Source organism: Sceloporus occidentalis, unplaced genomic scaffold, assembly GCF_023333645.1.
Source record: "Sceloporus occidentalis isolate IW3139 unplaced genomic scaffold, rSceOcc1.0.p SCAF_7, whole genome shotgun sequence".
Lineage (NCBI taxonomy): Eukaryota > Metazoa > Chordata > Lepidosauria > Squamata > Phrynosomatidae > Sceloporus > Sceloporus occidentalis.
Window position 1 is genome coordinate 19,366,059 of NW_028316987.1, and position 26,692 is coordinate 19,392,750.

The 26,692-nt window shown below is 40.0% G+C and overlaps 1 protein-coding gene across 1 annotated transcript; it reads left to right on the forward strand.

Annotated features, from left to right (window-relative positions):
* The first annotated feature begins 13,193 nt into the window (after positions 1-13,193).
* LOC149309356 (forkhead box protein I3-like) lies at positions 13,194-26,269 on the forward strand. Its single transcript, XM_089531235.1, has 2 exons — positions 13,194-13,442; positions 24,876-26,269. The coding sequence occupies exons 1-2, from the start codon at positions 13,268-13,270 to the stop codon at positions 25,442-25,444; spliced, it is 744 nt and encodes a 247-aa protein (XP_089387361.1). The 5' UTR covers positions 13,194-13,267; the 3' UTR covers positions 25,445-26,269.
* Positions 26,270-26,692: the final 423 nt, after the last annotated feature.

Sequence of the window (26,692 nt, forward strand, 5' to 3'; positions counted from 1 at the left end):
ATTTATCACCTTCTTGACCTGCCAGTCACTCATGTTGTAAACCAAAAGTGAGTGTGAGTCAAACAAGGTGATGACAAAGAACTACATTTTATAAAGTGGCTAATATGAAATAATAAGCTATATTCAAATTAAGTATGCACTTCAGCAAAGTTGCTTGGGACTTCAATTTTAGAGACAGGAATTTTTCTCTGTAATGTATGTGCCCACCATTCAGACTTACAATTAATTTACACACTTGACTTACTTAATCCCTGGAAGCATGTCAGTTTGTGTGCATTGGCAAAACATTTAGTAAACGAGTAACTATTGCGCCAAGCAAACATAATATGGTTTCTGACATATGTTTCCCATCAGTTTTGAAATAAGCCTAATATGTCAGATGTTGTGTGCCATATTGCCAATATTAACCAAGTTTCTCCAGATATTTGTTTCAAATATATTCTCAGATTTTGGGAAGAAAGGGTCAGTGTGATTGCTACTTTGAGCTTTACTTTTTGTGTGAACAAGAAAAGACAACATGGGGAACTAAGAAAACACCTCTCAGGTTACCCTTCCAAAATGATGGAGGCTTCTGAGAGGATTACAGGCCATGAGTCTTCCTAAGTACTGGGATGCTGTTACACCTAAATCAAAGGTAACCTGACAGGCAACTGTCAACAGGTAAAGAAAGAAGCAGGCAAAAGAGAGAGTTATGCATCAAGATTAAATTCAGACTTATTTCAGTTGAAGGGATCCGCTTTTTAAATGTATCCTCACTGATTTGTTTACAGTTTTTGATGGGACACTTGATGAAAAATTTAGAAAAAGAAGGATGAGGCACTTTGGGCTTTTGAGGTGCAGAATGTCCCTCTTGATGACAGATTGATATGGTTGAAATTTCACCAGGAAACGGAAAGATGATGAGCTAGCAGTTAGCAGTTACACCTAGCTGTAAGCTACAACCTTAAAAGCGGAACCACTTTCTACCAATCTAGTTCAAAGAGCATTCTTTCTTTTACCTTTAAGTAAATGAACAGAAGACTGTCCTCAAACTGGCAGAATGTCACCTATATTGTAATTCACCGATTTTAAAAACTGCCTTTTAAAGATCACAGTTAATGTTGAGTTAGGCTACACAAGACCAGAAAAATAATTCCTTTGTGATTGGGTCCCAGAGTCAGGAATGATGGTGTGCAATGTTACAAACTATGGGTCCAAACAGACAGGCCAAAATAAAGCTGCTTCGGGTCACTTTGGAGGTATGCTGTTTAAATGATGCATGCGTCCTAAGAGGCCAGAAGTCGTGCCAAAGCCACGCTCCAGTCCTAAGGACTGGAGCATAGCTATGGTGCAGCTTCTGGCCTCTTAAGATGTGTGCGTCATTTAAACAGCATACCTCCAAGTGACCTGAAGCAGCTTTATTTTGGCCTGTCTGTTCAGGCCCTATGTTTGCTTACAACTTACTCTGCATTCACTCATATCTTGCTCTTTCAGACCCAAATTGAGATGGGAAGGACAGAGTGCCTGGGAGTGGGAAACGTGGGGCACTAGACTTAATTACCTGTTAAAATCTTACTAACTTCAAGTTATTCACAGTCATCTTCAGCATAAGGATGATGTTCCATCCTTATGCTGAAGTTCCAGCAAATATGTCTCGAACAGCCTTCTCCACCCGGGCCCCATGTCAAAAATAACTTGAAGGGACACAAAATCATCTGTCATATCCAAATGGATCAGCTTTCAGTGAACTGACATCTGAGTTTGTTCAGTGCAGTAGGACTCTTTTGATGATGCTGCGACTCTAGTCATATCATTTGATGGCAGTGCCCTTACAGCCAAGCAAGACATTCAGTTGACTTTTCAGCTATTCCTGGTAAACCTTGCTGAAATTTGTGTGGGTGGATATATCCCTCAAGGGTTCAGTGCGGTGGCCTGTTCCATTTCACCAGAGAATTTCTCACAGTGTCTCCAGTTCAGTGTTCCCACTCCTTATCCAAACTGAGTGCCCCCCCCCATTAGATTCCATGTCTCAGTCATCCTGAATCTATGCTTGATGTTCCTCATGCTGATGCCAGGCAAGTTCGGGGATCATTTCTTTGATTCAGGGCAAGCACACCAGGAGCAGAGTTGGGGGTAACGTTTATTTTTCATATGCAGGTATTGTCTGCTGTTGGTCAGAAGCTTTTCAAACTTATACCTGTCTGGTTCTGGGATTTTCATGTTAGTATCTTGTCTTTCTAGTTGCAGCCCCATGAAGAAAAACAGCCTGAATATTTTGTCACAGAATCATGCACTGAACCAAGGAGTATACTGTGGCATTTGGATGTGGGGAGAATATCTGGAGGATCACACCCAAATTATGTTTCTTGGTGGGTAGGAAAGCTGTAAGAAAGCTTCTTGCCAATGATCCTGCAGCTGGCCAAAAAACAAGGGCCTCTAGATGCTTTGGTCATCCAGCTTGGAGATAATAAGTTCATTACCAGCAGCGTACTAGATCTGATAGTAGTTCAAACAGATTTGGTGATTTTCATGCCCAGTTCCTTAAACACTACAATTATATGGTTGTATCTACTCGAGTGACAAAGTTGATGAGGCTGCAAATTTGGAAACGGCTCATGTGGCTGGGAGGAAGGTCAGCAAAGCCATGAGGGGCTTTGTGATGTGAGGGGTGAGGTATCTGAATCAGCAACCAGAAATTTCATTCCACGTGGCGGTGTGGTTTCAACCTAATGCTGTTCACTGTTGAACTGGTGATGGAAAATTGGCTATACAGTATGTACTTTACCATGAACTCTAGCTCTCATGATAACTGCAGTAGGTTTGGTAGGAGATGGACAGTTTCCATCTGCTTCCTGTAATGGTTGTGGCATGGGGGACACATCCAGTTGGTCCCATCGTATCCAATATGGGCATCTCCTTGGGTTGAGGGAACATGCTCAGATTGGTACCTATAAACCTGCATGTGAACCTGCCAGGGGAACCATGTTGAAGCATTTGTTATTCCAGGTCCCTATCAGAAATTCACTGGTAGGGATGGGGTTCCTAGATCAGCAGGTAGTCATGCAGTCCTGTCCCAGTTAGGCCGAGCCATTTTGGCTGTTGCTAATAAAACTTGTGTCATTTTGTCTTCCAACAGTGGTTATGCTGTGTGCTTCATTGCTTTGCTGTGGCATGATTTAAAGCAGAAGTTGCAAAGATGCTCTGCGTTACCCTTCTCTTGTGTTGCCTTATGCAGCATCCAATGCAAGGTCCTGAACCTACGGTGGGGAAAGGGTTCAGCACCTTAACCATCTTCTTTAACAATCAAACGAAAACCTGGAGGCCACCTCACCATGACACAGAACCCAGGGACGTAGCCAGGATTTTAGGAAGGGGGGGTCCAGACTAAGTACCACCATTATAATGGGGCTTGGGTGCGGCGGTGCAGCAGCACGCACCATTCATTTTTCTAATGGAAGGGGGGGTCCGGACCCCAAGGACACCACCACCCCCCGGCTACGTCCCTGCAAAAGTATACTGTATTGATCACACCTGCTACAGGATATTATAATGAATGAAAACTAAGGCAATTTTGCACCTTGCTCATTTGGTATCAGAGTTGCTGAAAGTGAAATAGGCCATGTTGACTGGGTGATTCTCCAGCAGAGATCCTATATACTGTCAAGTGTCAGGTAAGAATTCCCCAGTCATTACCCAATTTTGCTGTGATAAATGACCACACTGGATGTTCCATTGCTGATTGAGAGTGAGAGGTGGAAGAAGCATCTGGATATACAGTATTTCCATAGCCAAACAAAGACCAAGACATTTTCCACTGAGATCTGCCAGAATCCTTCAGAGGTGCCAGTGGATGATGGCATTGGTCTATGTCTGGCTGTGGCAACATACATGCTTCTCCAATCCCCTTTGCTCTCCACTAGCAATGAAATGGCCATTGAGAGTGGTGTGACAGGGAACCACTGCAGCAAAATAATGATCCCTGGAGTGACTTTGGACATTGCAGAGGGATGAAGAAAATACCAACCTCTGCAACACCCCACCCAAAAATACATATCCAAACGTAAGGGTGACTTACACTTGTGTATGCCACCAACAGGAAGTCAGTGACTGCTAACTCCAGTGATAGACTATACACATGTAGTTCAGGGCTGTGAATGGAGGTGTTCCATCTGTGATCTGTTTATTTGTTAGCATTGCTCCTGTATCAGGACCAGCCTGATATATTTATTAAGTTCAATGTTTTCTTCATATATAGAAAAAATAGTGGGAAAAGCTTTGTGTGAGGAGAGAGCATCACGTTATTTGTGGTGGACGACGTTCTGAATATATGCATGATATAATTATGAAGGCTGTCATTGGAGCTAGAGATAACTGGGGTAGACAGGCTATATATATACATGTCTGATACCTGTTTGAAATTGCCTTCTCTGAAAAAGAAAGAAAAAACTGTATTAGTACACATAAACACACACCCATACACTTTGCCTATAAAGGCACCATCTGAAAGGAGAAGGAGAAAACTCAGTAAATTGTTGAAATTATTAGGGCTAACAAGCTCTGGTTGAAACTGGAGACCGGCAAATCTTTGGGAGTCCCAAGGTAATCTCTCAAGCTAATCTTTTCTTCTGGGGATGTGTTCACCCTTCAGAAAAGAGCCAATTAGGATATCAGTGATCACCATCGGCTGATATGGGAAGGCTGCAGTGAGTGCTTGGGGTGAAGACGCAATTGCAAGTTTTTCAATTAAAGCATGGCCTAAATTCTGGTTCAGTAGCTCCGTAGTAGGAGAGCCCCTTGTTTGATCTTCTAGAAATGATCCATTTTAACAGATTAAGGGATTTGCTTCTCTTTTTCCCCACCTACACAGGAACTGGGTGGTGGTCCAGTTCTTAAGGGATAGGAGTGGGATATAGCGCAGCATCTAATTAAAAAGAAATAACCTTACAGAGTGAAACAAACGGAGGCATCTTAGGAAAATTCATTTTGATGGTTCGCTTTGATGCGGTTCAGCTGCTTTACCTCTTTCTCCCCTTTACACCCTAAATCAAATCAGCTCTCACCTTTCAGCCTCTGAATATGAAAGAGAATCAGCCCAAACCTTTAGCCTGAGAAACTGTAAATGTAAGTTCTGCCAAAATCATGAGGGTACAGATGATGCCCAACACCCGCCTATGATATGGCTCACTTCTTTGAACCTTCTTCCTAGACCATAGCTAGTTGGCCAGCATAGGGCTATGGTTGTTCATACATGAAAATAATCAGAGTGACTCAAAAGAGGGCATTGTCTTTTTTATTATTCCTCCTGGGCAATATTAGTTGATTGATTAGTTCACTGACACTGTCAGTCCCCTGATTTGGGGAGAAATCAAACCAAATGACTAAGGTAGGCATGGCCTTCACATACAGTGAGATAAGAAACCATGGGGGGAAATTAGAAAGGCTAGGTATAATTTGGGAAAATATGTGATGTTGGCACAGTTCAAGTTCTTAAGAAGCAACATAGAAACCTGACTGAGGAAGGGCAACCTGGAACAGGCTAGTTTTCTGAAAGATTGTTCGAAGGCCTGCAGTGAAGAGCACCCAAGCAAGTGATTTATTTATTTATTTCCTTATTATGCTGCCTTTCTCCTAGAAAGGGACCCAAAGCGAGCAAGATAAAAACACATTAAAAAAACACCCCATTTTCCCTTTGAATAACAGCACCCAAGACAGATGATTATATTATATTATATTATATTATATTATATTATATTATATTATATTATATTATATGAATAACTGCACCCAAGGCAGGTTGGTTATTTATTTATTTATTTATTTATTTATTTATTTATTTATTTCCTTATTAAAGGGACCCAAGGCGGCTCAGAAGATTAAGACTTTTTAAAAATATATATATTGCTTTATTAACCCATTTTCCTTTTGAATAACAGCACCCAAGACAGATGATTATATTATATTATATTATATTATATTATATTATATTATATTATATTATATGAATAACTGCACCCAAGGCAGGTTGGTTGGTTATTTATTTATTTATTTATTTATTTATTTGTTTATTTGTTTATTTCCTTATTAAAGGGACCCAAGGCGGCTCAGAAGATTAAGACTTTTTAAAAATATATATATTGCTTTATTAACCCATTTTCCTTTTGAATAACAGCACCCAAGACAGATGATTATATTATATTATATTATATTATATTATATTATATTATATTATATTATATGAATAACTGCACCCAAGGCAGGTTGGTTGGTTATTTATTTATTTATTTATTTATTTGTTTATTTGTTTATTTCCTTATTAAAGGGACCCAAGGCGGCTCAGAAGATTAAGACTTTTTAAAAATATATATATTGCTTTATTAACCCATTTTCCTTTTGAATAACAGCACCCAAGACAGATGATTATATTATATTATATTATATTATATTATATTATATTATATGAATAACTGCACCCAAGGCTGGTTGGTTATTTATTTATTTATTTATTTATTTATTTGTTTGTTTATTTCCTTCCTTCCTTATTAAAGGGACCCAAGGTGGCTCAGAAGATTCTTTTTAAAAATATATATATTGCTTTATTAACCCATTTTCCTTTTGAATAACAGCACCCAAGACAAGAGATCACTAAAAAATAAATACATTTAAATGCTAAAGCAATTTAAAAAAAACAGTTTAAGCAGTAACTATAAGAATCCTCTCAATGCTTCAAAACATTTTAATTGCAGGTTGGGAAACACCAAGCCTCTCCTTTCTTGGAGCTCTAAGTTGCAATGAGCCAAGAGTGCCTGCAGGGGGCGCAGAGCTGCAGCTTCTTACCTTGACAGCGAATGTCCTCTAGGTCCCTGCTTTCCAAGACTAATTTGCATTTAAAGCCAAATTAAACCCTTTTTTTTCCTCCTCTCCATTTAACCTCTCGTTGTTCCATTTTTATGCCGCCTTTCTCCCAGAAAGGGACCCAAGGCGGCTCACAAGATTTAAAAAAAAAAAAATTAAAGAAAAAAAACTACCTTGATTCATCCCTCTAAAAAATGTTTCAGTGCATATATATATATATATATATATATATATGCACTGAAACATTATATATATATATATATATATATATATATATATATATATATATATATATATATGAATGATATATTTATGGGTATTATCACCATCCCATCTAGGAAAGTGATAATATATAAATGTTTTTAATTGGTATTATCACCATCCCATCTATATCTATATCTATATATTGGCTTTAAAAAAGATACTGTAAAGTTTTAAATACGTTGTTAATTGGTATTATCACTATACTATCCAGGATGGTGATTTAGATATATCTATCTTTTTTTAAGTATCTTTTTTAAAGCCAATATATAGATATAGATATAGATGGGATGGTGATAATACCAATTAAATACCAATTAAAAACATTTATATATTATCACTTTCCTAGATGGGATGGTGATAATACCCATAAATATAGCATTCCCATATATATATATATATATATATATATATATATATAATGTTTCAGTACATATATATATATATATGGAAATATAATTTCATATATATTGTCTCTAAAAATACTGTAAAGTTTTTAAAACGTTTTTATGGGTATTATCACCATCCTTAAATATATGATGTCATTATATAAAACAAAGAAATGTCTTCTAATATCTTCCCTTTTTAATTTTAAGGTGGAGACTTAAACCTTGACCGACCATCTCTGGCTGCATCCGCGCTGAAGAAAGAACCCGCTTTGATCCCGCTTTAACTGCTTTGGGGGAAATCTGGAGCGGGGCTCTGGTGCCACACCGAAGGACCATCCCTAGAATTATCCAGCATTGTAGTTAAAGCGGGATCAGAACGGATTCTTTCTACAGTGCGGATGCAACCACTCTCTCTCTCTTTACAAGTCCTTCTTGTAAACCATTTGAAGGTCTCAGTTTTGAAATCCGCCTTGGGCTTATACTAGAGACACATCCAGATAAGGAGACTTCTTGGGAGGGATGTTTATTGGAAAGCTCCCTTGGATTGCCATTGATGAGCTTTGCAGTTTATTAAGAAAGCCTGCAGGACCATGAGTCAGAAAGTCATTTCTATTTAAATCGGCGGCTCCTTTTCAAAAGGAACAGTCTGTGTTTGTGTGTGTGTGTGTGTTATTTTCCCCTGTTGTAGTTCTTAAAAGCATCTGCAGCGCAACATCTCTGGATGCGATGGCGATGATACTTAGCAAAAAGGATATTTAAAACTTTACACTCATTTTTTAAAAACCCAATATATATATGTGTGTGTGTGCGTGTGTATAATCCCTATAAAATCACCATACACACACACACACACAAAATCACCATATATATATGTGTGTGTGTGTGTGATTATATGTATATATATATATATATATGGTGATATATGGTGATGATATATATATCATCACCCTCCTAGATTGGATAGTGATAATACCAATAAATATATCTCATCAACATCCTAGATTATAGATACATATATCTAGAATATATATATATATATATATATATATGATCACCATCCTAGATTAGATGGTGATAATACCAATAAATGTATCTCATCAACATCCTAGATTATAGATACATATATCTAGAATATATATATATATATATATATATGATCACCATCCTAGATTAGATGGTGATAATACCAATAAATGTATCTCATCAACATCCTAGATTATAGATACATATATCTAGAATATATATATATATATATATATATATATATCATCACTATCCTAGATTAGATGGTGATAATACCAATAAATATATCTCATCAACATCCTAGATTATAGATACATATATCTAGAATATATATATATATATATATATATATATATCATCACTATCCTAGATTAGATGGTGATAATACCAATAAATGTATCTCATCAACATCCTAGATTATAGATACATATATCTAGAATATATATATATATATATATATATATATATCATCACTATCCTAGATTAGATGGTGATAATACCAATAAATATATCTCATCAACATCCTAGATTATAGATACATATATCTAGAATATATATATATATATATATATCTCATCACCATCCTAGATTAGATGGTGATAATACCAATAAATATATCTCATCAACATCCTAGATTATAGATACATATATCTGGAATATATATATATATATATATATATATATATATCATCACCATCCTAGATTAGATGGTGATAATACCAATAAATATATCATTCCCATATATATATATATATATATATATGCACTGAAACATTTTCTAGAGGGATGAATCAAGGTAGGTTTTTTTTTTCTTTTCTTTTCTTTTTTTTTTTTAAATCTTGTGAGCCGCCTTGGGTCCCTTTCTGGGAGAAAGGCGGCATAAAAATGGAACAACGATTCGGGTTAAATGGAGAGGAGGAAAAAAGGCTTGGTTTTGGCTTTGAATGCACACGGTTAAAATAGTCTTTGGAAAGCAGAGATCTATAAGACGTTGGCTGTGAAGGCAAGAAGCTGCATTTCTGAGTTTAAACAAAGGAATAAATGGAGAGAGTATTTCCATTCATTCATTCATTCATTCATTCGTTTCTTGGGCAGAAATTGCCCTTGCATCGAAGAATAGCCGGAGCGTTGTGTCGGTCTCTCTCACTTTACATAATTAATCTCTTTCCAGGGAATATAGTCCTTCCTTCTTTATGAATAATTTTGCTATTGTCCCCAAAGTTTTTAACTTAAAAGAGAAGAAACCCAGCAAATCCAGAGTGAAGGCGTTTTTATTTACAAATACAGTAGTTAAGTGAATAAAGGATACTGAAAGGATAAATTTGCTTTTAATTTAATTTTTAGGAAAGCATTCCAAGGGGAGAATAATTTGGATCCCTCTCCTCCTCGTTCAGTAAAATTTATTTGTTTGTTTGTTTCATTTCATTTCATTTTTATGCCGCCTTTATCTCCCAGGAAGGGACCCAAGGCTGCTCGCAAGATTAAGAAGCTTTACAGTAAAAAAGCAATTAAAATGAGCAATAGAAAATTAACATAAAAATATGCAAAAGCTTTAAAAACTGCTTTTTTCAATTTTCAGACTTTTTTTGTAATGCAAAACAAAAACAAAAACAACTAAAGGTAAAAGCTTTTAAAAACAAACCAAAAACAGATGAATATCCTGGACCTTCATCTACCAATAAATTATCATTATCATTATAAATGATTAAAATTTTTATTTTGGGAATTAATAAGAAAGGACAGGTTTCTGCTTCTTCATTCACGAATTCTGATGAAAAATAATAGTCTTTATCTATTTTTCTCCTCTTTAAGATCTGGCTTTTATTTCCATTTTATAACTGCGTACATTAACTAAAAAGATCAAAATTTCTTGGGGGGAAAAAGAACTGAAGAATGAATGATCTGAAGGCGATTCCTCTCTCTTAGAGAAAGGACACGAAAGGAGGAAATAGGAAGTATAATAAAATTATAAAATTATAATAAGAATTATAATAAAATATAAAAAGTAAGAATTATAATAAAAATAAGAATCATAATAAAAATTTAAAAATTATAATGCAAAATAAAATTATAATAAAATAAGAATCATAATAAAAAATAAAAATTATATACAAAATAATTATAATAAAAATAAGAATCATAATAAAAATAAAAATTATAATACAAAATAAAATTATAATAAAAATAAGAATCATAATAAAAAATAAAAATTGTAATAAAAATAAGAATTAGAATAAAAATAAGAATCATAATAAAAAATAAAAATTATAATACAAAATAAAATTATAATAAAATTAGAATAAAAATAAGAATCATAATAAAAAAAAATAAAAATTATAGTACAAAATAAAATTAGAATAAAATTAGAATAAAAATAAGAATCATAATTAAAAAATAAAAATTATAATACAAAATAAAATTATAATAAAATTAGAATAAAAATAAGAATCATAATAAAAAAATAAAAATTATAATACAAAATAAAATTATAATAAAATTAGAATAAAAATAAGAATCATAATAAAAAATTATAATACAAAATAAAATTATAATAAAAATAAGAATCATAATAAAAGATAAAAATTATATACAAAATAAGAATTATAATAAAAATAAGAATGATAACAAAAATAAGAATTATTATAAAAATAAGAATCATAATAAAAATAAAGCTATAATAAAATAAGAATAATAAAATAATAATTATAATAAAAATAGAATTATAACAAAAATTAAAATTATAATATAACATCCTCTTCATGCAATTTTTATATTAAAAAATCGATGCTAAAATTAAATCTGTTGCAGACTCTTTCGAAGGCAGTTGGTGAAAACTTGTTGGAAAGAGAAACGGATCTGGTTTGGTTTCTCTGGTCTCAGCCAAAATGATGATGTCCAGTGCAAATATATCACCTGGAGCCATGGCAGTCAAAGCGGGATCAAACCGGGTTCTTTCTCCCGTGCGGATGCAGCCCACAATCTGCATCTCATCCCTCGACGAGCCAAGGTAGTAGTTTGAGCCTTGGACTAACTAAACTCTCGAGACCTGGGTTCGAATCCTGCCCATTGGTGGAGTCACACTCTCTCAGCCTCAGAGGAAGGCAAGGGCACTCAAAGCCCCCTCGGAAGGAACATGCCAGAGAGAGGACGCCTGCATAGAACTGCAAAGCCAGTCCTCTTCCAAATGGAGGACTGTTTAGGAATGCCTCCTGGGCAGAAAAGGTGGGGATGGAGGACGTGCCCTGGAAAAAGGAGGACGCCTGGTCACCCTGCAGAGAACTGTGAATTCAGCCCTGCTCCAAATGCAGGAGGGCATCTGAAATAGAAACCCATGCTTCTTAGTCCTGCTCCATTTGGATGTTCCTCCTGGACGGAAGGTGGGAATGGAGGACATGCCCTGGAAAAGGAGGACGCTTGGTCCCCCTGCCTAGGAATAGCAATCCACGCCTCTGTGTCCTGCTCCAAAAGGAGGACATTGGGGCCTTCCTCCTGGAGATCAAGTGGCATGTCCTGGAAAAGGAGGACGCCTGGTTACTCTGCACAGAACTGTCAATTCAGTCCTGCTCCAAATGGAGGACGCTTTGGAATCCCTCATCAACCAAAGATGGACAAGGAAGGCATCATTGTCACCTTGCATCGAAATAGAAATCCGTGCTTCTTAGTCCTGCTCCAAACGGAGGAACTTTTGGCCTTCCTCCTGGGCCCATTCTTCTGCCATGCAGGAACTCTCCATCGAAGCATCCTCACTGACAGATAGCCATCCAGCCTCTGTTCCAAGACCCCCCCCCCCTTTTAGTCGCTGCTTATACAGGGCATGTCTCCCAGACCCTTCCCCATTTCACTTCCCAGTTTCTCCACACCCTTCTTGCACTGGACCCAACAACACAAGAGCCTTCCAAGTGGGGCCTGATCCAAGCAGAACAGAGGGGCGCCATGGCTTCCCTTGACGATCCCTAGGCTTCTATTGAGGTGGGATCTCCTCCTTTGGAGGCGTTTAAGCAGAGGCTGGAGGGCCACCTGTCAAGGGGGATGCTTTGGTGGAGAGTTCCTGCACGGCAGGAGGGGGGGTTGGACTGGATGGTCTTTGGGGTCCCTTCCAACTCTAGGGTTCTATGAATTGCTTAGAAGGGGAGGCAGGGTGTGTCCCGGACAAGGAGGAGGACTCCGAAGAGGAGGAGGAGGAGGAGGAGGCAAGGCTGAGGGTCCCTAAGAAGGAGGAGGAGGAGGAAAAGGAGGTGGAAAAGGAGGAGGGGATGCTGTGGGCCGCCCCTTCGGAGCCCAAGGCGGCCTCCTCCTTCCCTTCCTCCCTTCCTTCTTCCCTGCGAGGCAGCGCTTGATCCGCACTCAGCGCCATGGCCGTCTATTGCAGCGAAGCCTTCGCCGTCTACCCTCCTCCTCCTCCTCCTCCTCCGTCCGCTCCGTCGGGGCAAAGGCCTCCCAGCTTCGGCGACTACGGAGCATCCTCGTCCTCCAGCCCCACTGCCGGCTACTTGTGGGGGGTGCCTTCCTCCTCCTCCTCCTCCTCCTCCTCCTCTTACGTCCAAAGCAGCAGCAGCGGAGGCACAGGGGGGTCCTTCCTTCCCTACGGACCCTGCCCTCCAGTGGTGCCCAGAGGCGTGGGGGCTGCTCCGTCCTCCTGCTCCTCTAGTCCCGCCGCATCCTCTCCGGGGTCGGAACTGGGCTGGCTGAGCCTGGCGGCGGCCAGCCAAGAAGAGCTGCTGCGTCTGGTGCGCCCTCCCTACTCCTACTCAGCCCTGATCGCCATGGCCATCCAGAGCGCCCCCGAGCGCAAGCTGACCCTCAGCCACATCTACCAGTACGTGGCCCACCACTTCCCCTTCTACAAGCGCAGCAAGGCCGGCTGGCAGAACTCCATCAGGCACAACCTCTCCCTCAACGACTGCTTCAGGAAGGTGCCCCGCGACGAGGACGACCCCGGTGGGTCCAGGATGGGGGGCAGGGCAGGGCAGGATGGAGGGGCCACAGGCAGGACTCCATCAGGGAGGAGGAGGAGGAGGAGGAGGGTACTATGATTCTGCAGGGAGACCTTCCTAGACTCAAGTTTACTCCCTAAGATGCTATTACTATTATTACTATTACTATTAGAGAGATCTTGTAGCACCTGTGGGAAGAAAGGAGGCATTGAGTATTCTGATGATGATGAGGATGATACTATGATTCTGTACTTGTAGCCCCTGTGGAGCCTTCCCAGACTCAAGTCTGCTCCCTCGGATGCTATTATTATTACTATTACTATTACTATTAGAGAGATCTTGTAGCACCTGTGGGAAGAAAGGAGGCATTGAGTATTCTGATGATGATGATGAGGATGATACTATGATTCTGTACTTGTAGCCCCTGTGGAGCCTTCCCAGACTCAAGTCTGCTCCCTCGGATGCTATTATTATTACTATTACTATTACTATTAGAGAGATCTTGTAGCACCTGTGGGAAGAAAGGAGGCACTGAGTATTCTGATGATGAGGAGGATGATACTATGATTCTGTACTTGTAGCCCCTGTGGAGCCTTCCCAGACTCAAGTCTGCTCCCTCGGATGCTATTATTATTACTATTACTATTACTATTAGAGAGATCTTGTAGCACCTGTGGGAAGAAAGGAGGCATTGAGTATTCTGATGATGATGATGAGGATGATACTATGATTCTGTACTTGTAGCCCCTGTGGAGCCTTCCCAGACTCAAGTCTGCTCCCTCGGATGCTATTATTATTACTATTACTATTACTATTAGAGAGATCTTGTAGCACCTGTGGGAAGAAAGGAGGCACTGAGTATTCTGATGAGGAGGAGGATGATACTATGATTCTGTACTTGTAGCCCCTGTGGAGCCTTCCCAGACTCAAGTCTGCTCCCTCGGATGCTATTATTATTACTATTACTATTACTATTAGAGAGATCTTGTAGCACCTGTGGGAAGAAAGGAGGCATTGAGTATTCTGATGATGATGATACTTGGAGCCTTCCTAGACTCAAGTCTGAATCCTCAGATGCATTTAGTACTACTACTACTACTATTTAGAGAGACCTTGTAGCACCTGTGGGAAGAAAGGATGCATTGAGTATTCTTATGATGATGATACTATGATTCTGTACTTGTAGCCCCTGTGGAGCCTTCCTAGACTCAAGTCTGCTCCCTCAGATGCTATTATTATTATTATTATTATTATTATTATTTAGAGAGATCTTGTAGCACTTGAGGGACTCACTGGAAGGAAGAAATTGGCAGCAGGAGCGTTCCTAGACTCACATCTATTTCCTCAGATGCATTTAGGATTCTTATTCTTATTATGTCAAGAGATTTTGTAGCACTTTTGAGACACACTGAAAGGAAGAAGTGGGCAGCAGGAACTTTCCTAGACTCAAGTCTATTTCCTCAGATGCATTTAGCAGTAGAAGTAGTACTACTAGTAGTAGGATGATGATGATGATGATGTAGAGAGATCCTGTAGTACCTTTGAGACAAACTGTAGTACCTTTAGCAGAGGAACTAGACTGAAGTCTAGAAAAGCAGCCAACTTCTTTCTTTCAGTTAGTCTCAGTGCTGCAACAAGGTCTCTCTACATATTGAATCCACAGACAAACACAGCCCTATCTTTGAAATCAGCCTTATAGTGAGAGCCAATGGTGGGAATTGCAGTCCAACCACATCTAGAGGGCCACCGTCTGCCTAGCATTGCCGCAGTGGTCCCCAGACTGTGCTCTTGAAGGGAATTGTGGACTCCAGCTCCCAGAATCCCAGACTATTGGCCAACATGGCTGAGGCTTCTGGGAGCTGTAGTCCAAAAGCTCTTAAAGGACATAGTTTAGGGACAAAGAAGGGGAGACCTGGAAGGCAGGCGCATGGGCTCCCATGGAGGGGGCTCAGGGAGGGGTGCGTGGATGATGTTACCGTTGTGGGGAAGCCAATCCCATTCATAGAATCACAGAGTTGAAAGAGATTCCAAGGGTCATCCAGTCCAACCCCCTGCCATGCAGGAACTCTCAATCAAAGCATCCCCGACAGATGGCCATCCAGCCTCTGTTTAAAGACTTCCAAAGAAGGAGACTCCACCACTCTCCGAGGGAGTGTGTTCCACTGTCGAACAGCTCTTACTGTTAGGAATTTCCTCCTAATGTTGAAGTAGAATCTCTTTTCCTGTAGTTTGCATCCATTGTTCGGGGACCTGTTCTCTGGAGCAGCAGGAAAAAAGCTTGCTCCATCCTCAACATGACACCCCTTCAAATACTTACATCCTATCACCTCTTCTCCAGGCTAAACATCCCCAGCTCCCTAAGTCTTTCCTCATAAGGCATGGTTGCCAGACCCTTCACCATTTTGGTGGCCGTCCTCTGGACATGCGTCAACTTATATGCAAAGGGATCTTGTAGCACCTTGGGCTCATTCCCACTCAGCATTTAAACCGGTTGGTGATGCAAGTTCGCTCCGGATCGAGGAATCGATTCTCTGGAGTCATTGTTCCCACTACAAAGTGTATCTTTTCCTAATCCCAATCCATCGGGGGTTTTCAGTCCTAGGTCCAAGGGGTATTTTGAATCTTTTTTTTTAAACAAGCAGTCAATAGCACAAAGGGATCTTGTAGCAAAGAGATCTTGTGGTACTTTTGAGACTAACTGAAAGAAAGAAGTTGGTAGCATGAGCTTTTGTAGACTTGAGCTTGTTTCCTGAGATGCTCTCTGCTCCACCTCAAGCATCTGAGGAAGCAGGCTCAAGTCTACAAAAGCTCATGCTACCAACTTCTTTCGTTCAGTTAGTCTCAAAGGCACCACAAGATCCCTTTATACTGATTTTCGAGACCAACGTGTCTTTGAATTCTACCACCATTCACTCATATAGTGGGATTGTGAACTGTCACATCATGCCTAAACAGGTTGGCTAAGAAGTACAGATAAAGGCTCCTTATTTCATCCTCTAATCCTATCACTGCTTTGCTGCAAACCACTTTAGACTAGTTGGACCATAGTCCCAACTAAACAAGCAAAGGTACACCCATACAGTGTCATCTTCTGCCCTTTTCCTTAGAAGCAAGTTCCACTGTGTTTATTGGGGCTTACTGTTAGGCAAGGGCCTTAAACTAGTTTGTATGTTTGTGACTGGTCTTTGGGTAAAGTTCAGTTTATGGCAACCAGTTCTTTGGGGTTTCTTGGCAGATTTGTTCCAAGAAAGTTCTCCATTACCTTCCTCTAAGGCTGAGAGAGAGTTGTGCAGTGAGTTTCCATGACCGATCAGGGATTTGAACCCTGGTCCTCTTGAGTTCAACATTCAAACCACTACATCATGCTGTCTTTCTTTAAGCTATTAAATAATTTATCTGGCAGCAAATTCCTTTGAACTCAGTGAGGCTGACTCAGAAAGTCATAGGACTGAGCTGTTCATGATTTTTAGATGAAATGCTGGCTCCTTTGATGGTCTCATACTAAATATTGTAACATATATATATGGTTTTCCAGTAAAATTAAAAAGATATATCCTAAACATTTTTACAGTCACTGTTTTTTGTGGGTTTTTGGTGCTCTGTGGCCATGTTCTAGAAGAGTTTATTCCTGACGTTTCGCCAAGAAGAATAAACTCTTCTAGAACATGGCCACATAGCCCGAAAAACCCACATAAAACTATGGATGCCGGCCATGAAAGCTTTTGACTTCACATTTTTACAGCCAATCCATTCACATTAACATATAACTTCAATCTTAGTTACTTAAGTTACAAATCTTTCTAAAAACTAGTCAGGCCGACAGATCATAGAAAAAGAGTCTGGCTGTAAACGTATTTGTTCACTTTGTTTTGTTTTTGCCTGGATGCATGAATATTTGGCAATGTTGATTGTAAGTAAATGCAGCAACTTAAAGTAGACACCTTTTCCTTTCACCGTTCCTAGTTGTTCCACCATATTTGCAAGTAGACTTCTCTGCTTTTTATTGGAAGCGAGGCTTCTAATTTATGACAGTGGTAGGTAGAGGTAATTCTAGGTTAATTAACTGTGTGTGGCATATATTCAACTCTCTGATCCTCTGTGCCTTGGAGCTATGCGCTAGTTGACTGAAACAGATTATTTCAGGCTTGGAAGGGGACTTCCTTTCAGATCAGATCAGATGTACGTACGCTCTATTGCAAGCTGTTTAAACCACAGTAACTATCTAGTCTTATACACGAATGTGGTTATATGTATGTGTAGAATTGTACCGAATATCTTTTAGAGGGTGAGCAACCTCTGTTAAGGGGTCTTAACAGAAGGCAGGCTAGTTTGTACACCGAAACGGAGGCTGAGAAGGAAATACAAATCTTTAAGACGCAAGCATCTTATCCTTCATTATCCAGTCGTTAAATGGCTTCTCTGAATCTCCGCTGTGTCAGGGTGCCAAAGGAAGCCATACGATGTTATATTATTTAGCATTTGGATTTATATCCCGCTATTTCATTTTAAATCGAAACAAATCCTCCAAAGTAGCATGAAGTACGTATTTCAACAACCGTTGGATGGATGGAGCACTAGTTGCTTTCTCAACTCAGCCCCTCTTTGCAATAATAGGGATAATACTACTGGCCTGCCTTACAGGTTTGCAGTGAGGAGATGAAGTATATTGTATATTCTGTGAACAACCTGGATAATTTGTGTGCCTCAAAAAGGAGCAACATAAAGACGGAGTTCTCCCCAGCGATTTCAAAAGATACCAAAATATCTGCCAGTCCACAGAGAGTGGAGTGAAGTAGTGCCTAACTTTGTCTGTACAACCCCTAGAAGTTAAGGATGTGCTGCTTATTTATCTGTTTATGTGCCTAGTCAGCAACATGACCAAAGTGGCATCCACAGATGACAAATGGATAGGCTTCCCAGAGGACCATCTTGCTTTCAAAAGTGGCCTGTTTCTTCTTCTTCTTGTGCGCCTTTAACTTGTTTCTCCGTATAGCAACCCTATCATAGAGTTTTCTTGACAAGACTTATGGCACCTTTGAGACTAACTGAAAGAAAGAAAGAAATTGATAGCATGACTCTCCGCTTCACCCCATGCATCTGAGGAAGTAGCCTCAAGTCCTATGAACCCAGCTATATGGAATGGTCACATTCATCATTTCGTCTTCTTTTGTACTCTTTTTACCTACAAAATGGGGGAGTGATTTTAAAACGAATAAAAGTATAAAGGGGACATGTGTTTTAGGAGAATTGGATTCTTCCTTGCGTAGTGGTGTTCTAATGCTCCAGGCACTTGTATGTCAACCTGACTTACTTCTGGTATTACATTTGGTATTACTGCCTTATGTCTGGACCCATGGAAGAAAAATACACCTGGAAGCACAGGGAGGAAGTAAGGGGAGGTGGAAGAGTCCGATTTGCCACATTTTATATTGGAAAGGACAGACATGAATACCAAACATGACTGTCCCACCACTTCTACTTTGATTTTTGATTTGCAGCTTTATGATCTTTTAAACTTTTAGTTTATTTTTCTTTAGATGTGTAAAGCTGCTCTCGGATATACTTTATGCAGAAATAAATCAATAAAGGAGCCAGTAGTACTGTAGGGAAGAGGGAAGCCTGGCCAGCCAGTGATATATGGGAAATGAAGGTGCCTTCTAAAATGTGTACAGTTTTGCCGCACACAGAGCTCTGGAGTTTCTTGACAATGAACTCAGCTTTCAAAAAACACAGTTTTAATGTGAATCCTGTTTCACTAACAGAGCAGGAGAAAGAGACATACTACCAGGCCAAAAGGCCTATAGACAAAAAATGGGATAGGCTTACTAAAGCTAAGTTGGATGTTTCAGACAAGTAATACCGAGGTGTTTTTGCTTCTGAGGAGCATTGCTATTGCAGGGCTGTTACATGACAGAGAGAGACAGGGAAACTGACATGGAAATAGAAGGAGAAAGATGCTGTGGTGCGTAGTCTTGCTCTCCATCTGATACTTCACGTTGTGGTGAGGCCTGTAGCAGTGAAGGGAAAGCATAGTACTCAACAGCTATTTCTCACTGATTATTTTATATCTTTCAGATATAAATATGTAATTGAAAAACCTGGGGGTGAAGTTGTGGCTTACATTTCGCTCCGTTAGAGTCATTTTCATACCTTACAACATTGCATAGATGAAACTGGGACACATGTGGCCAAGCAATACCAGAAAGTGATCAAAATGGTGATAGTTATAAATGAAGAAGAACACACAAGCAAGGAGAGGTTACAGCAATTTGTTTTTTCCTTAGTCTACAGGGAAAGCCAACATTCTGCACTTCCTCTCCTCTTCCCCCTTACTGAGTAAGAGGAGTGAAAACTACTTGTATTTTGAACTTGCTTTGCAGCAACTGAAGTAAGTTGAGGACAAAGGGGGGGAATGAAAGGAGAAACTAGGATATTTTAAAAGCTGTTGAAAAAGTGGGACAACAGAGGATTAATTGGCACTGTCCCTACCAAATTGGGACAGTTGTAGGATATGTATTCTGCCATGGTGGAAATCAAAGCCACTCACATCATCTGGCCCTTTTCTGAAAGAGGTGGTCTATTAATTTTTTAAACTCACACCACCCATCCCCAGCTTCAGGGATGGGCAAAGTGTAATAATGCACAGGCCACATCCAGCACAACCTCCCCGCAGTTCACAGATGTTCATAGGCTGTGACATGCTCACTTTGCTTTACACTAAAAATAAATAAATAAAAGTCAAATGGTTGCTTCTCAATTTTCTCCATATCAGTGCCATTCCTGTCAGAGGCCTTGTGAATGCTCGGATGCAGTAGAAGTGGGCATTTAGTGACAAGTGGGAGAAAGGCATTATTTGCAGCAGAAAAACGTGTATGTGTTTGTCTGCGGTTTTGTGTTCTTAATCTTTTCCCAGTGAGATTCTCTGTCAAAACCACTAAACCTCCAAGGCTTTTCTCAACTTTGGAGACCTGGGCTGGAATCCTGTTGGTTAGTCCTAGCCAATATAGACCCAGGAGATCTAGCATAGTGTAGTGGTTTGAGTGTTGGACTAGGACTCTGGGAGATCTGGGTTTGAATCTCTCCATTTGGCTGTGGAAATCCACGAGGTGATCTTGGGCAAGTCACACTCTCTTAGCCTCAGAGGAGAGCCATGGCAAACCTCCTCTGAACCAGTATTGCCAAGAATAAAACATTGCTTTAGATTAGAGTCACCATATATCAGAAATAACTTGAAGACACGCAACAACAAGACTTAGACCTATTGAATGTTGAGTCCATATGCAGCTAAATCCAGTTGATTCAGTGACTCTACTCTAGTCAGGACTAACAACAGGATTTAGGTTCCGGTTTTGATTACAAGAAATGCAGTGGGTGTGGGATGGGTTAAACATTCCCTTTGGCTGTTTTTCCCCACACACACATTCCACCCATGCACCCCTTTGCATGCTAGAAACAAATATGGGACCGAAGATCCTATTTTTGCTGCCAAGAATGTTTTGCAACTTGCTCACCATGGCTTGAACTGTACAATTATAAGCCTGTGTGATCAAGGATGTTAATCTTCATAAACTTGTAAATATTTGTGCATCACGGCAAGTGAAAACAGTTGTTTAAATCCTGTGGTAGATGTGACTGCATTTTTGAATCCCAAAGAAAACATGCAGATTGAGTAGTTTGTTTCATTTGTAATAAAAGTATTTGGCTACCTTTCCTCAAAGGATATTCAGTTTTATGAGTATGACAACAAGCACATGTTAGAGCAAGGATGAGAACAGCGTGGCCCTCTAGATTTTTGAACTGCAGCTCCCAACAGCCTTAGTCAACATAGCCGATAGTAAGGAATGTTGGGATTTGCAGTTTGACAACATTGGAGGAGAGGGCATGATGCAATTCTTACCCTATGTTTCAGACTGTGTTAGAGAGCCAGCATGGTATACAGGTTTGAGTGTTGGACTAGGACTCTTGGAGACCAGGGTTCAAATTTCTGCCTGGCCATGGAAACCCATTGGGCAAAGCACACTCTTTCATACTTAAAAGACATTAATGGCAATATTCTTCTCAATAAATCTGGCCAAGAAAATCCTGGGATAGGGCCATGAATTGGAGTCAACTTGAAAGCGTATCACAGCCACAAGAATTAGAGGCTAAAAATTAATTACGCAGAAGGTATATATTGGGTGTGTGTGTGTGTGTGGGGGGGTGGCATCCAGAAGGTGAAACCCATTCTGGAAGGCCAAGAGGCCTCCAAGCTACTGCATTCGGGTGGGTACAGTTGAAAGTCAAAGCTATAGAAACTACATATATGTGCCGCATATACACACATAACTTTTATGATCCTGTGCAGTCACAGGAATTAAGAAATTGTCTTGCATTTACTAACGGGCTATTCACAGTTACTTCACACAGCTATTAAAATTCTCCAGTACAACAAAAAAAGGGTGTCTGGACATGATTTGTGAAGTACTTATGACTTGTGAAGTACTTTTTGATAAGCTCGTTTTGTCATGGCCTTTGGCTAGTACAATAAACATTAACTTATATCAGGGACATAGCCAGGATTTTAGGAAGGGGGGGGGGGGTCCAGACTAAGTGCCACCATTATATTGGGGCTTGAGTGCGGCAGCGCAGCAGCACACACCATTCATTTTTCTAATGGAAGGGGGGGTCTGGACCCCAAGAACCCCCCCCCCCCTTGGCTACATCCCTGCTTATATGAAATAAACGTGCCCTGAAATCAAAAGGCTCATATTCTCCTGATGAAGAATTTTGAATGTAGAACTCTGATTTCACGTCTCTGTATTACTGCTTGGTTGAGACGCTGGAATTTTTAGCACGTGAAGCTCCTTTTTGTAAGGGTGAATGTGGCCATAGTGGTTGCAGGCAGAAAGGTGAAAGAAAAAGAAAGTTCAGTTCTTGTTGTTTGAATGGTGACTCCAAACTATGGCACAACTTTACACCTGTGTAGCAGTGTATCAGATGCTGGCCTTCTTTTTATCCAAATGCCATAAAGAAATGAATTCATGCTTTTGGTTGGTATCCTAATACAGGAACATAAAGACAGATAACTTGGAAGAATGAGCAGTTAAAAAAAAGCACGTTAAACAATAGGGAATATTATAATCCACAAACAAGAACATATTGTGGTATTCCATTTAAACCAAGAAAGAGCAAATTGTTTAATATGTTGATATGTTTTAAAATACTCGATTGCTTTAATTTCAATATTGTTTCAAACTGCTTAAATTAATTTTATCTATATACCTCCCTGAGATCTCATGGGAAAGCATGGAATATTTCTTTAAATAAATAAATCTGTTACATGGGAGCTTCCTGAAGATAGTTTCAAGTCCTACATATGGCTCTGAGGAAATAAATGGCTTGGTGTGAAGCTAATTGTTTACACCTTTTAATTTGTTTTATTTAAAAACATATCTCCCAGAAACCAAGAGCCATGTGAACTTTGTCATATGTCATAGGCCTATATTTACTGGGTATCTTAGTATTGATTGCTGTTGCTTACAACACACTTAGATAAACTTAGATAAACTTGGTTTATGGACATTCATCCTCAACATGGGGAGTTTGAAAGATTTTTTAGTTTTCCTTCTTTTTATCTCCCTCCACCTCCAACTAAGCAGGAACAGTGCTTGCAAAACATTGTAATGCGCCTTGACTTATCACAGGAGATTCAGGGACGTAGCCAAGGGGGGGTTCTTGGGGTCCGGACCCCCCTTCCGTTAGATAAAATGAATGGTGTGTGCTGCCGTGCCGCCGCACCCAAACCCCATTATAATGGTGGCACTTAGTCTGGAACCCCCCCCCCCTTCCCAAAATCCTGGCTACGTCCCTGGGAGATTCATGCACTCCTCCCATATTTGGATGCATTATCCTTTCCACCTCTCCCTAGGACAGTGGTTCCCAATCTTCCTAATGCCGCGACCCTTTAATACAGTTCCTTATGTTGTGGTGACCCCCAACCATGAAATTATTTTCGTTGCTACTTCATAACTGTAATTAAAAAGGTGTCTTCCAATGGTCTTAGGCGACCCCCATGAAAGGGTCCTTCGACCCCCAAAGGGGTCCCGACCCACAGGTTGGGAAACACTGCCCTAGGACCATGCATAAACTTTTTTTCCCAATGAGTCCTGCAGGGTTGTGGATATACATAATGTCATGGAAGCTGAGTAAACAAATGCGGCACCCTGATTTTAATTTCTTTTGAGCAATATGTGGGTTCTTCAGCAATCTTCTTGCATAACAGAAACTTACTCTGAGAGCCATTCTTTCTGGCTTTAACTGAATTCCAGGTTTTCATATGTGATTAGTGGATTCATTTTTATATATAATGGAATGGGACTCCATTGCTTAATCAATGGTTAGTTAATTTTAAGGGTGCATGGATTGAATTTTTGAGAGTATTTGGTTGATACTTGATGGTAATATGAAAAGTATTAGAAATGGCCTTTATTTCAAGCAAAGATTGCCAAGTATTTATTGTGTTTACTCCCCACAACATGTCCTCAGAGGATCTGTATTAAAAGTTTTGTGACATGCATGTTTCAAAACTTGTCCAGTTAACTGGTTAAGAGACAGTTTAACTCTGATACCTTGGTTGACTGACAGCCCAAACAGGATATTTTAATTCCGTATGTCTATTCTTTTTTTCTAATTCATGGTTTAAAGGAGTAGCTTCTCTTCTCTCTTTCTATATGTATGCTTTTCTGATCTGGATACACAAACGGGGCTCAATTTTTATTTAAAATCTTTTGGCCTACTACACAACCATCTTGGAACATAAGAGATTTTGACATGATCAATGTAATATAAGATACATGGTGTAAGCATGTCAGCTAGAATCCTTTTGGCTAGTTCTAGCAGACTTTGAATCAATTGTTGAATGTTGAGTCAACATACAAGGATACTGCCTAGGATTTAGGCAGTATTCTCCAGCTCTGTGTTAGTACTGCCATGTAATTGCTGTATATCTATATGTAAACTTTGTTTCTGTAGAATTCAACGTGAGTTTATATGACAGTTTATGACTAGTCAGATAGTTAGTCCCTATTAAGTACTATGCATATGAAGTTATAAAGACGGAAAAGTAACAGTCATCGTTTTAAATTGTTGTTTCTTTCTCTTTTTCTTTTAAAAAATAACAGATTTAATTCCTGGTTAAAGCTTATCTTGGTAACGTCTAAAAACTATTATTTCTGCATGTAGAGAGATCTTGAAGCACCTTTGTGCTCTCTCAAAGGCGGTACAAAATCTCTCTACATACTGATTCTGCGGACTAACACAGCTATATCTTTGAATTCTATTATTTCCGGCTGACATGGCTAAGATTATGTGTGCTGTGCGAGAGATTCCCTGCTATTTGCAGGGAAAGATCCTTTTTGTTTTGTTGTGTTTTCAACATCGGTTCTCTGTCATCCTTCAGGGAAGGGAAACTACTGGACCTTGGACCCAAACTGTGAGAAAATGTTTGACAACGGGAATTTCCGTCGCAAGCGCAAGAGGCGTTCCGACCCCAACGCCTCTACTGTGACCTCCACCGTTTCCACCTTGGGGACTCTGAAGACGGAGGAAGGGCACTCTATTTCTTCAGCTCCAGGAAAGCCAAGTGCCGAGAGTCCCTCCTCAGAGCTGGAGCCGGTGGCTTCCATGCGGGACCATTCAAAGAGCACCTCTCCGCCTGTGATTGTTTCACCTACTCCCAACTGCCTCAGCAGCTTTTTCAGTGGTATGAACTCGCTCAGCAATGGAGGCCGTCTTCCAGGGAGCTTCAGCAGTGATCTACATCATAGAAACCTTCCAGCTGGGCCTCTGAGTGGGAGCAGTTTTGCCCAAGAGGTCCCCTCTGCGGAGCAACTCCAACGGGTTTCTGGGCCTGCAGGGGCCTACTACAGCCCGTTCCATCCTGGCAGTGGTCAGTCAGGCCAATACAACCACTTATACAACTTCACAGTCAATAGCCTTATCTATGCACGGGAGGGCACTGAAGTGTAAACCTGTTGTGTAGTTAGACCGTGGTACTACCAGGCCCAGACGAAGGAGGCCATCTTTATTGTTCTGTGTCCAAGAACACTATATCTCCCCTCCCACTTTTTTGTTTTTGTTTTTAGTTTCTTTATTGTTCTTAAAATTGACTCCATTCAGGACAACTTCCTGGCCCAGGAACAAAAGATGTTTGAAACATAGGGGGAAATTTTACAACGCAATCTGGACTTGAAATATTTCTTTGCTTATTGCAAGAGTGCCACCAGGTTTTGCAGATGAGGACCATCTAGACCGAGTGATTTAAAGTATTTTCAGTGTTGACATTAAATCTATTTTTTAAAAGCTAAAAAGAGGACCAAATATAGAAAAGTAGCCTTGGAGGTATATTGTTCGTTGGCGGCTTGTTGTTGGGGTGGGGTTTGGTGTGTATTTTGGGGCCTCTGTTTACAAATGCTATGGTACAAAAGAAATGGATGAAGAGGTTTAATGAAGTGCCTTGATCAGTGTAAAAAAAAATCTAGATGCCTTTGCTGAGAATTATCTGTTTGAAACTGAATTTGTTAGCCAACTTTTCACTGCCATAAACATTTTTTCCTCCAGTTCACAGCAATGCACCAAGCAGAGATGTCTTGGGCCCCGGCATGGTGATGGTGACTAACATGATTTGCATTTGGCTTGGTCAGGGCTGGCCCTACCATTTGACAGAGTGAGGCAACAACATGAAGTGGTACATACTGGGATGCACCTGTACCACTCTCAGTCCTGCACCCTCTAAGTTTTCTTCTCACTTCCCCAATACTGCTATGGTTGAAGTAACATTTCGCTGTTGCTTAATTTCCCCCCCCCCCCCCCCTGTATATGGGATGGAATGGTACCATCTTATCCATTGCCTCAAGCTGCAGAATGTTACAAGTCACAGAGAGCCACAAGTGCAGGTTATCCAGAAACCAGCAAGTCCACTAGTGCCACAGTTTATTTAAGAAAAGCACTATGCATTTTTGTAGGGCTTTGTGGAACTGTATCAGGCAGCTTAATCTTTTGCTGCTCATTGCAGTCAAGACTATGGGCACACTTGTACGTGGAAATAAATTCCAACAAAGGCAGTGTGTGCAGAATTGATAGAAAAAACCATGCAATATAGCCTTCCTGGAACTGGTTTTTACCATGAAAAAAGTTCCTGGGATAGAGAAAATATGTATATTCCAGTGCAGTCTTCCCTGCTGTGTGCAGGCTTGTATTTTGTCAGGCAACATGGAA

What these genes read in the sequence shown, in the direction of transcription:
- LOC149309356 (XM_089531235.1), top strand. Translation starts at nt 13,268, where the DNA reads ATGGCCATCCAGAGCGCCCCCGAGCGCAAGCTGACCCTCAGCCACATC. An exon ending in CCGCGACGAGGACGACCCCG is followed by an intron (nt 13,443 to 24,875) that starts GTGGGTCCAGGA and finishes GTCATCCTTCAG; the next exon opens with GGAAGGGAAACTACTGGACC.